Source organism: Bos javanicus, chromosome 11 (assembly GCF_032452875.1).
Source record: "Bos javanicus breed banteng chromosome 11, ARS-OSU_banteng_1.0, whole genome shotgun sequence".
NCBI lineage: Eukaryota > Metazoa > Chordata > Mammalia > Artiodactyla > Bovidae > Bos > Bos javanicus.
In genome coordinates this window covers 616735-629094 of record NC_083878.1, presented here as the reverse complement: position 1 = coordinate 629094, position 12360 = coordinate 616735, and the positions used below count along the sequence as shown (strand labels likewise).

The following is a 12360-nucleotide window of genomic DNA, read 5'->3' as shown; positions in this document are numbered from 1 at the left end:
ATGTATTTCAGGACTCTGTTGTTTTAGGGAACAACAGGGCCTGTTTCCCTGTCTATGGACATACCTGTCCCTATATATGGACATAAGTGAAGCATGGACCAGCCTCCCTTTTCTGAAGTACAATTTCAAGTGTACAACACAGTGGTTCTGATTTTTCATAGTTTATACTCCATTTATGTGCTGTGCTGTGCTTAGTCGCTCAGTCATGTCAGACCCTTTGTGACCCCATGGACCGCAGCCTGCCAGACTCCTCTGTCCATGGGAGTCTCCAGGCAAGAATACTGGAGTGGGTTGCCATGCCCTCCTCCAGGGGGATCTTCCCAACCCAGGGAACAAACCCGGGTCTCCTGCGTGGTAGGTGGATTCTTTACCCTCTGAGCCACCAAGGAAGCCCAAGAATACTGGAGTGGGTAGCCTATCCTTTCTCCAGGGGAACTTCCTGGCCCAGGAATCAAACCAGATCTCCTGTGTTGCAGGCGGATTCTTTACCAGCTGAGCTACACAGGAAGCCCATATTCTATTTATAGTTATTATAAAATGTGGTTATATTCCCTATATGGACTGGACTTTTCAAAGATTGTTTCCAGTTACTGAGCTGCTTGAAGAGTCCAAGAGGATCATGAGACTCCTTCCCGTAGGAGGTTGTTACGTTCCCCCTGACCCTGCCACCCCCGGGAAGAGTGGTTCTCGGGGTCAATGTGAGGAAGATAGGGGGCTGGGAAGTGTGAAAGCACCAGGTCACCCCTCCAGGAGGAAGACGGATCTCCACAAGCTTCACTTGCTTTCTGTCTCTCTTCACCCAGGCTTTGGGTGGCTGTGGTACGAAGAGCCGTCCTGAGGCTGCCAAATTGCAGCCCCCTTGCCCACGCTGGTTAACCTTTCTATGGTTATCCTGTCTGTCCCAACAGCTAGCTCGGACTCCCTTCACCCATTCTCCTCTCCATCTCTCCAGATTTAGCAAATAGAAACGTAGTTACTTTATAAGATAATTACACTGCTGGCTGTGTCATACCTATACCCATAATTATTGGTGGTCTATTTGAACTTCGCTGGAGCAGCCATAAATAGATTCCCCACGTCCAAGGTCAGGAGCACTGGCTATGCTTCGCTTGACCCGCCGTGTGGAGATACCTCACATCCAAGGTCAGGGAAACCCCAGTAAGATGGCAGGCGCTAGAGCTGCTGTGAGGAGATACCCCACGTCCCAGGGCAAAGGAGAAGCCCCAGCAAGATGGTAGGAGGGGCAAATTCGTGTTTAGAATCAAACCCCATTCCCGCCAGAGACGCTCAGAGGGCTCAAACAAACCTTGTGCTCCCAGGACCCAGGGGCCCACAGAGACTGGGACAGAACTGTGTTTGAGCGTCTCCTGCGGAGGTCCGGGTTGGGAGTGGTCTGCCGCAGGGACAGGGGCTCTGGGTGTGGGTATGGCATAAGTCCTCTTGGGGGAGGTCACCATTAACCCCACCATCGAGCTGCCAGAACTTGCACAGGACTGGGAAATAGACTCCTGGAGGGCACAAACAGAACCTTGTGCACCAGGACGCAGGAGAAAGGAGCAGTGACCCCACAGGAGACTTGCCTGTGGGTGTCCGGGAGTCTCTGGTGGAGGCGTGGGTCCGTGGTGGGCTGCTGCAGGGTTGGGGGCACGGACTGTGTCAGTACATGCATGGGACCTTTTGAGGGATGTCACCATTATCTTCATTACCTCCACCATAGTTTGGCCCCAGGTAAATAGCAGGGAGGGAACTAAGCTCCACCCATTCAGCAGAAAATTGGATTAAAGATTTACTGAGCATGGCCCTGCCCATCAAAACAAGACCCAGTTTCCCCCTCAGTCAGTCTCTCCCATCAGGAAGCTTCCATAAGCCTCTTATTCTTCTCCATCAGAGAGCAGGAAGACTGAAAGCCACAATCACAGAAAACTAACCAATCTAATCACATGGACACAGCCTTGTCTAGCTCAATGAAACTATGAGCCATGCTGTGTAGGACCACCCAAGACAGACGGGTCATGGTGGAGAGTTCTGACAAAATGTGGTCCACTGGAGAAGGGAATGCAAACTACTTCAGGATTCCTGCCTTGAGAACCCCATGAACAGTATGAAAAGGCAAAAAGATAGGACACTGAAAGATGAACTCCCCAGGTTGGTATGTGCCCAACATGCTACTGGAGATCAGTGGAGAAATAACTCCAGAAAGAATGAAGAGACGGAGTCAAAGCAAAAACAACACCCGGTTGTGGATGGGACTGATGATAGAAGCAAGGTTTATCTGTAAAGAGCAATATTGCATAGGAACCTGGAATGTTAGGTCCATGAATCAAGGCAAATTGGAAGTGGTCAAACAGGAGATGGCAAGAGTGAATGTCAACATTTTAGGACTCAGTGTCCTAAAATGGACTGAAATAGGTGAATTTAACTCATATGACTATTGTATCTACTACTGTGGGCAAGAATCCCTTAGAAGAAATGGAGTAGCCATCATAGTCAACAAAAGAGTACAAAATGCAGTACTTGGATGCAATCTCAAAAATGACAGAATGATCTCTGTTCATTTCCAAGGCAAACCATTCAATATCACGGTAATCCAAGTCTATGCCCCAACCAGTAACGCTGAAGAAGCTGAAGTTGAACGGTTTCATGAAGACCTACAAGACCTTCTTAGAATTAACACCTAAAAAAGATGTCCTTTTCACATAGGGTACTGGAATGCAAAAGTAGGAAGTCAAGAGACACCTGGAGTAACAGGCAAATTTGGCCTTGGAGTACAGAATGAAGGAGGGCAAAGGCTAATAGAGTTCTGCCAAGAGAACGCACTGGTCATAGCAAACACCCTCTTCCAAAAACACAAGAGAAGACCCTACACATGGACATCACCAGATGGTCAACACCGAAATCAGATTGATTATATTCTTTGCAGCCAAAGATGGAGAAGCTCTATACAGTCAGCAGAAACAAGACCAGGAGCTGACTATGACTCAGATCATGAACTCCTTATTGCCAAATTCAGACTTAAATTGAAGAAAGTAGGGAAAACCACTAGACCATTCAGGTATGACCTAAATCAAATCCGTAACGATTATACAGTGGAAGTGAGAAATAGATTTAAGGGACTAGATCTGATAAACAGAGTGCCTGATGAACTATGGACGGAGATTTGTGACATTGTACAGGAGACAGGGATCAAGACCATCCCCAAGAAAAAGAAATGCAAAAAAGGAAAATGGCTGTCTGAGGAGGCCTTACAAATAGCTGTGAAAAGAAGAGAAGCCAAAAGCAAAGGAGAAAAGGAAAGATATACCCATCTGAATGCAGAGTTCCAAAGAATAGCAAGGAGAGATAAGAAAACCTTCATCAATAATCAGTGCAAAGAAATAGAGGAAAACAATAGAATGGGAAAGACTAGAGATCTCTTCAAGAAAATTAGAGATACCAAGGGAACATTTCATGCAAAGATGGACTCGATAAAGGACAGAAATGGTACGGACCTAACAGAAGCAGAAGATATTAAGAAGAGGTGGCAAGAATACACACAACTGTATAAAAAGATCTTCATGACTTGGATAATCACAATGGTGTGATTACTCACCTAGAGCCAAACATCCTGGAATGTGCAGTCAAGTGGGCCTTAGGAAGCATCACTATGAACAAAGCTAGTGGAGGTGATGAAATTCCAGTTGAGCTATTTCAAATCAAAAAAGATGATGCTGTGAAAGTGCTGCACTCAATATGCCAGCAAATTTGGAAAACTTGGCAGTGGCCACAGGACTGGAAAAGCTCAGTTTTCATTCCATTCCCAAAGAAAGGCAATGCCAAAGAATGCTCAAACTACTGCACAATTGCACTCATCTCACACACTAGCAAAGTAATGCTCAAAATTCTCCAAGCCAGACTTCAACAATACATGAACCGTGAACTTCCAAATGTTCAAGCTGGTTTTAAAAAAGGCAGAGGAACCAGAGATCAAATTGCTAACATCCACTGGATCATGGAAAAATCAAGTGTTCCAGAAAAACATCTATTTCTGCTTTATTGACTATGCCAAAGCCTTTGACTGTGTGGATCACAAGAAACTGTGGAAAATTCTGAAAGAGCAGGGAATACCAGACCACCTGACCTGCCCCTTGAGAAAACTGTATGCAGGTCAGGAAGCAACAGTTAGACCTGGACATGGAACAACAGACTGGTTTCAAATAGGAAAAGGAGTTCGTCAAGGCTGTATATTGTCACCCTGCTTATTTAACTTATATGCAGGGTACATCGTGAGAAACGCTGGGCTGGAAGAAACACAAGCTGGAATCAAGATTGCCGGGAGAAATATCAATAACCTCAGATATGCAGATGACACCACCCTTATGGCAGAAAGTGAAGAAGAACTAAAGAGCCTCTTGATGAAAGTGAAAGAGGAGAGTGAAAAAGTTGGCTTAAAGCTCAACATTCGGAAAACGAAGATCCTGGCACCCGGTCCCATCACTTCATGGGAAATAGGTGGAGAAACAATGGAAACAGTGTCAGACTTTATTTTTCTGGGCTCCAAAATCACTGCAGATGATGACTGCAGCCATGAAATTAAGAGACGCTTACTCCTTTGAAGAAAAGTTATGACCAACCTAAAGAGCATATTAACAATCAGAGACATTACTTTGCCAACAAAGGTCTGTCTAGTCAAGGCTATGGCTTTTCCAGTGGTCATGTATGGATGCGAGAGTTGGACTATAAAGAAAGCTGAGCACCGAAGAATTGATGCTTTTGAACTGTGGTGTTGGAGAAGACTCTTGAGAATCCTTTGGACTGCAAGGGGATCCAACCAGTCCATGCTAAAGGAGGTCAGTCTTGGTGTTCATTGGAAGGACTGATGCTGAAGTTGAAACTCCAGTACTTTGGCCACCTGATGCGAAGAGATGACTCATTGGAAAAGACCCTGATGCTGGGAAAGATTGAGGGCAGGAGGAGAAGCGAACGACAGAGGATGAGATGGTTGGATGGCATCACCGACTCAATGGACATGAGTTTGAGTAATCTCTGGGAGTTGGTGATGGACAGGGAGGCCTGGTGTGTCCATAGGGTTGCAAAGAGTCAGACACAACTGAGCAACTGAACCGAACTGATTTGAACTTTAACTATAATTAGGTGTGCTGTATTTTCTCTGGCAGTCCTAGTGAAGTTGGTCAGAATTGGCTCTACAAGTTATATACTTTTATATTGTTTCTTCTAAAATTTGGAATATACTTGCTCTACGGTGTTGTGGTAGTTTCTGCTGTACCACAACATGAATTGGCTAAATGTATACACATATCTCCTCTCACCCCACCGGCCATCCCACCCCTCTAGGTCATCACAGAGCAGGAAGCTGTTGATTAACAGTGTATTCCCATTTCTGAAGGGGCCAAGTGTAGTTTTGTAGCAGATTCCCAGTTCATTGCAATTTTAGACTCTGACTTAGTAACACATGAATGTTTTGGACAAGATTCAGATCCACGCACTAGCAGGACACACCCTCTCACTTCCGTTAGTCCTGGCGTTGGTTTCATTCTTCACCCATTTTTGGGCTCTGGACTCCATTTCTATTTTTACCTCTCCCACGTAGTCTTACTGTTTCATGCCCCAGGACCCAGCAGCACGGTTACAGAAACCGCGGCTTCGTCCAGGAGCATGCTGTAAAGAGTGTCCCTGTGAGCGGCAGCAGGCCGGTGCACTGCTCCGGAAACGGCAGGGGTGGGAGCCAGGGTTTCTTCCACCTTAGTTCCAGTGCTTGGTCACCAGGAAGTAGGTGCAGACTTTAAAGGGAAGGAAAAAAAAAATTAATTTCTGCCAACAGCCACCACCAAGATAAGCACCCAGCTCCTGGGTTCTCCTCTGGTGTTTCCTCAGGCCAGTGGGTTTCCATCTTGTCACCCGGTGGAGCCAGTGGGTCTGAGTCAGATGTGAGACTCGAGCCCAGTGCCCCCCTCATCGTATCCACTGGGGGATTTAGAATTCCGAAATGTCAGCTTGTGGCCCCGTGACCTAAATTTCAAACATATATCTCCTGAAATAACAAGATTGTATATCCACACCCTATAATTTCAAGCCCATTATTATCAGGAATACATTTTGTGGGGTTAAGATTTTTTTCCCAAACTGTTCTTGGTGACTTCTGTTTTGTCCAATACTATTTATTTCTGATTTTTATCAGTACAACATGCTTTAGAAATAGTGAGAAATATGCATTGAAGGCTTCCCTGGTGGCTCAAACGGTGACAAATCTGCCTGCAATGCCGGACACCCAGGTTCGATCCCTGGGTTGGGAAGATTCCCTGCAGCAGGGCATGGCAATTCACTCCAGTATTCCTGCCTGGAGAATTCCCTGGACAGAGGAGCCTGGTGGCTACAGTCCATGGGGTCGCAAGGGGTCGGACGCAACTGAACAACTGTCACTTCACTTTCAAAAACATACAGTGAAGGAAGACTCTGCATGATCCCTATCCTCAGATAAGAGGTTTCCAAGAGGAAAGCTGGAAGTTTCCATAAGACTAGATTTGCTGGGGATTCCCCCCTCTTGCCTATACATACAGAAGACATCGGGAGAGGGATATGGAGAGACTGGCGGTGTTTATGGAGGGAAAGATGGGGTACAAGGACTCAGAAGAAGGAGCTGATAGGTTTTCTAAAGATTTGGAGAAAAGCTTGTTGGGTAAGGTGCAAATGATCGTTTCCTATATCTCTCCACTAAAAAAATGCCATAAAATCTGCATTGTCTGTGTGTGCTTTTGGAGTTGAGTTTATGTTGGAGTGGGAATTGGGAGGTAAGAATAAAGGGCATGCTCAAATTAACCTCAAGACAATAGCAGAATTCCTCAGGTTACACAATGAAATACAGATTTTTTTTTTTTTTTAATCAAGTGTCTCATCTTCTAAAGTAGGATTTGGGAAATGTTCTCTTTAAAGGGTCAGATTCTATATATTTCAGGTCATTTTTGTATATTATGTGAAACAACTGGGGAAAAAAGGGATCAAGAATTAAAGTGATTCTGAGAGAGGAAAAGCTACTTTTCTTTTCGGTTAAATGTAAATTATAATGTTCAGTTCAGTTCAGTCGCTCAGTCGTGTCCGACTCTTCCCGACCCCATGAATCGCAGGCCTCCCTGTCCATCACCAACTCCCAGAGTTCACCCAAACTCATGTGCATCGAGTTGGTGATGCCATCCAGCCATCTCATCCTCTGTCGTCCCCTTCTCCTCCTGCTCCCAATCCCTCCCAGCATCAGGGTCTTTTCCAATGAGTCAACTCTTCGCATCAGGTGGCCAAAGTACTAGAGTTTCAGCTTTAGCATCAGTCCTTCCAATGAACACTCAAGACTGATCTCCTTTAGGATGGACTGGTTGAATCTCCTTGCAGTCCAAGGGACTCTCAAGAGTCTTCTCCAACACCACAGTTCAAAAGCATCAATTCTTCAGCGCTCAGCTTTCTTCACAGTCCAACTCTCACATCCATACGTGACTGTTGGAAAAAACATAGCCTTGACTAGACGGACCTCTGTTGGCAAAGTAATATCTCTGCTTTTTAATATGCTATTAGGTTGGTTATAACTTTCCTTCCAAGGAGTAAGCGTCTTTTAATTTCATGGCTGCAGTCACCATCTGCAGTGATTTTGGAGCCCAAAAAATAAAGTCTGACACTGTTTCAAAGATGATGATTTATTTGCTCTGTTACCAGCCACAGTGAGAACACTTATTTCAGGCGTTTTTTATCAGGTTCCCAGTTGTTGCTCAAGTAAGTAGCATGAGTAACACAGTGGTGGGAAATTTAGGGTGTGACCCAAAAGGAAACAGGTACTTCCGCTCGGTGCAGAGGAAGGGCCATGCACGTTGGATTCGTGGATGCCCCAAGCCTAACATTCCTACTACCTTACTCACGCCTGGTCCACATTTTTACTTTTCATTTAGGTCAAGGAAGTTGAGCCGCTGAGTCATGGCTCAGTCAGGATTTTTAACACCTCGGGTTCAGCACATGTGTATCAAATCGAGCAGCTGCAGGCTCTGGCGAATTACAGCATCAGTGTGTCCTGCATGAATGAAGTCGGCTGGTCTGCAATAAGCCCTTGGATTCTGGCCAGCACAACCGAAGGAGGTAATTCCTGGGGTTCAGAAATGAATATTGTGCCGGATGGCATGTGATGAAATAAATCCTTCCTGATGGGCTGGTTCAGACTTTAACTTTTGTTTGTGTGGCCTTTGTCTTTGGAAGAGAATTTTATGGAGATGACCAATGAAAATGGGAAAGGTGTTTCCTTCCATATAGTAAGCTCCACACATACAAACCTTTAAGTTTCGAGCTTTCAAAGATGCAGACTCGCATGTGGTTGCAGCAAGGAAGCGGAACCTGTGCCATCAGTGTCAGGCAGCTGGCCTTCCGTCTCCTGTTGCCGACAGTCCTTCAGCTCTGCCATCTCCCGCCTCCTCTCCCTCCTCCAGGCAGTAACTCTTCTTGCCGGTTCACGGGATGTCCACCCCTGTGTGCCAGCTGCTGTACTGTACTACTGTACTTTTTAAAACACGAAAAATGTTTTATTTTTGGTTTGCTTTTTTATGTATTATTTGTATGAAAAGAATTGTGGGGTAAGGGAGTTAGAGAAGGTGAGGTTTGGAAAAAGAATGAGACTGGCACTTTACAGGAACAGATCACCTTCAATGAGGCGAGAAGGGGCAGCAGTCAGATTAGTGAGCTGCTGCACTAACCCAAGAAAAGAGTAAGTATGTATAGGCAGGTATGTGGAAAGCTAATGTCTTAAGGGGGCCTGTTCTCCAAGGTTGTTCGGAGTAGTTATCTCTTAAACGGTTGGGGCAAGGAATTCTGGAGATCGGCCAGAGGCTGGGACCGGCTGGGAGCTGGGCGTAATCAACCTTAATGTCCATTTTTTTCTAAAGGTGAGAGAGGTCTTTGTTTTGCATAGAACGGTAGGGAGGACCCCAAGGGGAGTTTTAACTCCAGGCTATTTTGAGCTGTGTAACTTTGCTTCAATTTTAAACCTATTTCAGTACAGTACTATATAGTCAATTGTGTTAGTTGGGTACCTAGGCTAACTTTGTTGGACTTACAAACAAAGTTTGTAATCCATTTATAAATTGGATTTATAAATGCCCTCTTGGAAAAAGAACTCATTTTTGTGTAGGGGACTTACAGTATTTGAAAAGGGTTTAGTGACAAACCTTATACTTACTATATATAGGTGATGTTTTCTTTTATATAGAAAGATATTAATAGTAGCACACTCTTTATAGCATACATTAATTAAAATATGACTGCTTCCCAGGTGGCACTAGGGATAACCTGCCTGCCAATGCAGGAGATGTAAGAGATGCCCTTCAATCCCTCGGTTGGGAAGATCCCCTGGAGAAGGAAATGGCAACCCACTCCAGTATTCTTTTCTGGACAATCCCATGGACAGAGGATCCTGGCAGACTGTGGTCCATTGGGTCACAAAGAGTCAGACTTGACTGAAGTGTCTTAGCATGAAGCATATGTAAAAGTTATTACTCATAGCATCAAAGTCAAGAAACTAAGAAATAAGAAGGTAGCTAACGTTCAAGAAGCACCTACTGTGTGTCAGTGACCATCGTAGGTACTTTATGTGCATTATTTCATTAGCTCCTCGTAGCAACCATATAAAGTAGGTACTGTTGGTTCTATATATTTTCTCATAGCAAATCTTATTCGCATCTGTAAAATTTCCGTGTACTGCTTTTGATTTCCTAAATCTTACATATTTTCTGTGAACATTGAAGTGAATATTATATTATGTTAGATGTCAATTGTACAGTTTCTGTTATTTCTCAGTTTAGAGTTCTGGATTGCTTAGAGTCTCTTTCCTGCCCTGAACTCCCGCCTTACCTCATCAGTGCTCTAATTTTAATACAGACTGTGGGAAAGGTCTAGATCACAAATTGTTAGGGCTTAATCCTTGCACAAATGAAACTAGTGCCGAGGTTGTAAAATATCTTAAATGAGGAAGAAAAACCTTTGAGAATGATTTTTATCTGCTGTTTCATTTTTACTCAGCTCAAAATATTAACACTTTCTGGTTTCTGTTTTGATTTCTTCTTTGAGCCGGTAGTTATTTAGGTGTCTAATGTAATTTCCAAAATATTTAAGGGGTTTTCCAGAGATCTTGGTATGAATGACTTCTAATTTCATTCTACTGAGGTCAAAGAACATAACTTGTGTTGCTTGAATCCTTCAGTCTTTATCAAGACTCATGGTCCAGAACATGGTGTATGTGCCCTGATACATGTTCAGTGTGCACCTGAAGAGAATGTGCATCCTGCTCTGAATCGATGGTTTTTGCTGTTGTTGTTCGGCTGCTCAGTCATATCCAGCTCTTTGTGACCCCATGGACTGCAGCACTCCAGGCCTCCCTGTCCATCACCATCTCCCGGAGTTTCCTCAAACTCATGTCCGTTGAATCAGTGATGCCATCCAGCCATCTCATCCTCTGTCGTCCCCTTCTCCTCCTGCCCCCAATCCCTCCCAGCTTCAGGGTCTTTTCCAATAAGTCAGTTCTTTGCATTAGGTGGCCAAAATATTGGAGCTTCAGCTTCAGCATCAGTCATTCCGAGTGAATTTTCAGGGTTGATTTCCTTTAGGGTTGACTGGTTTGATCTCCTTGCAGTCCAAGGGACGCTCAAGAGTCTTCTCCAGCACCACAGTTTGAAAATATCAATTCTTCAGTACTCAGGCTTCCTTATGGTCCAACTCTCACATCTGAACATGAATACTGGAAAAAGCATAGCTTTGACCATATGGACCTTTGTCAGCAAAATGATATCTTTGCTTTTTAATATGCTGTCTAGGTTTGTCATAGATGGAGTGTTCTATAAATGTCAACTTGGTCAGGTTTGTTGGTAGTGGTTTTCAAACTGTATTCTTAATGACTTTCTGCTTCCTTTTTCTATCAATTATGTAAACAAGTGCATTAAAGCCTGCAGTTATAATTGTGAATTTATCTATTTCTATTTGCAGGTCTAACAGTCCAGATATTTTAAAGTGCTGTTGTTTTTTTTTTTTTAATTTGGGAGTCAACTATTTTCTTATTTATTTATTTGACTGTGCTGGGTCTCCATTGCAGCAGGTGGGATCTTTAGTTGTGGCATGTGGGATCCAGTTCCCTGACCAGGGGTTGAATCTAGGCCCCCAGCATTGAGAGTATGGAGTCTTAGCCACTGGACCAACAGAGAAGTCCCTGAAGTTCTGTTATTTTTGGCATAAATATTTAATATTACTGTGCTTTCTGAATAAATTGGCCACTTTATCATTATGAAATTATTTTCTTTATTTTTGGTATTAATAGTATTATCTGTGAAATCTATTTTATCTGATGTTAATATAGCCATTTTAGCTCTCTTTTGATTACATGGTATATCATTTATTCACACTTATTTTAACTAATTTGTATCTTTATATTTGATGTGTGTTTCATATCAGGAGTACTGTACTTCACAATTTTTGCCTTTGAATTGGGATAGTTAGCCCAGTGAAATGCAATGGTATCATTCATATGGATAGATGTGTTGCTTAGTCACTAAGTCGTGTCTGACTCTTTTGTGACCCCATGGACTGTAGCCTGCCCAGCTTCTCTTTCCATGGGATTTCCCAGGCAAGAATACTAGAAGGGGTTACCATTGCCTTTTCCATCTCCTGCGTTGGCAGGTAGGGTTTTGTGTGTGTGTGTGTGTGTTTTTAAATCACTGAGCCACCAAAGAAGCCCATGGATAGATTTACATCTATCACATTTTCTATTGGTTCTGTCTGTAACTTGGTCCACTTTCTTCTTTTGGATTCGTTGAATGTTTTTTGTTCTACGTGCATTCCTTCGTAGCTCCTCAACCTTCTCCCCTTTTCCTTTTGTAGCCCCGTCAGTAGCACCTCTGAACGTCACCATGTTTCTGAATAAGTCCAGCAACAAGGTGGCCGTTCGGTGGATCAAGCCTCCCATTAAGCGGCAGGACGGGGATCTGGTGGGCTATCACATCTCTCACGTGTGGCAGAACGCAGAGACATCCGTAAGTCTGAACTGTAACAGGGTGCTCTTGTCTCCGTGCTTTTGTTGATGTATCCTGCTTTAGGAACTTTTTTTTGTAGTGAAAAGACCTGATATTCCTGGGTTAGGCAAGGCACCTTCCAGTGGGAGATAAACAATGTTAAAAATTGCTGGCTTGCTTAGTTACTCAGTCGTGTCCGACTCTTTGTGACACTATGGACCATAGCCCACCAGGCCCCTCTGTTTATGGGATTTTCCTGGCAAGAATACTGAAGTGGGTTGCCACTTCCTCCTCCAGGGGATCTTCCCAACCCATAGAGATCGAACCCAAGTCTCCTACGTCT

At 44.0% G+C, this 12360-nt stretch overlaps 1 protein-coding gene across 2 annotated transcripts in view; it reads left to right on the top strand.

The window, feature by feature from the left end:
- MERTK (MER proto-oncogene, tyrosine kinase) overlaps positions 1–12360 on the top strand; it is a 137146-nt gene that overhangs the window by 82684 nt on the left and 42102 nt on the right. Inside the window, exons 7-8 of one of the 2 annotated variants that reach the window (XM_061431424.1) lie at positions 7926–8109; positions 11887–12038. In XM_061431424.1, coding sequence (XP_061287408.1) covers positions 7926–8109; positions 11887–12038 — 336 coding nt within the window. The remainder of the gene's footprint in view (positions 1–7925; positions 8110–11886; positions 12039–12360) is intronic. The other variant, XM_061431425.1, reaches the window with a different exon arrangement.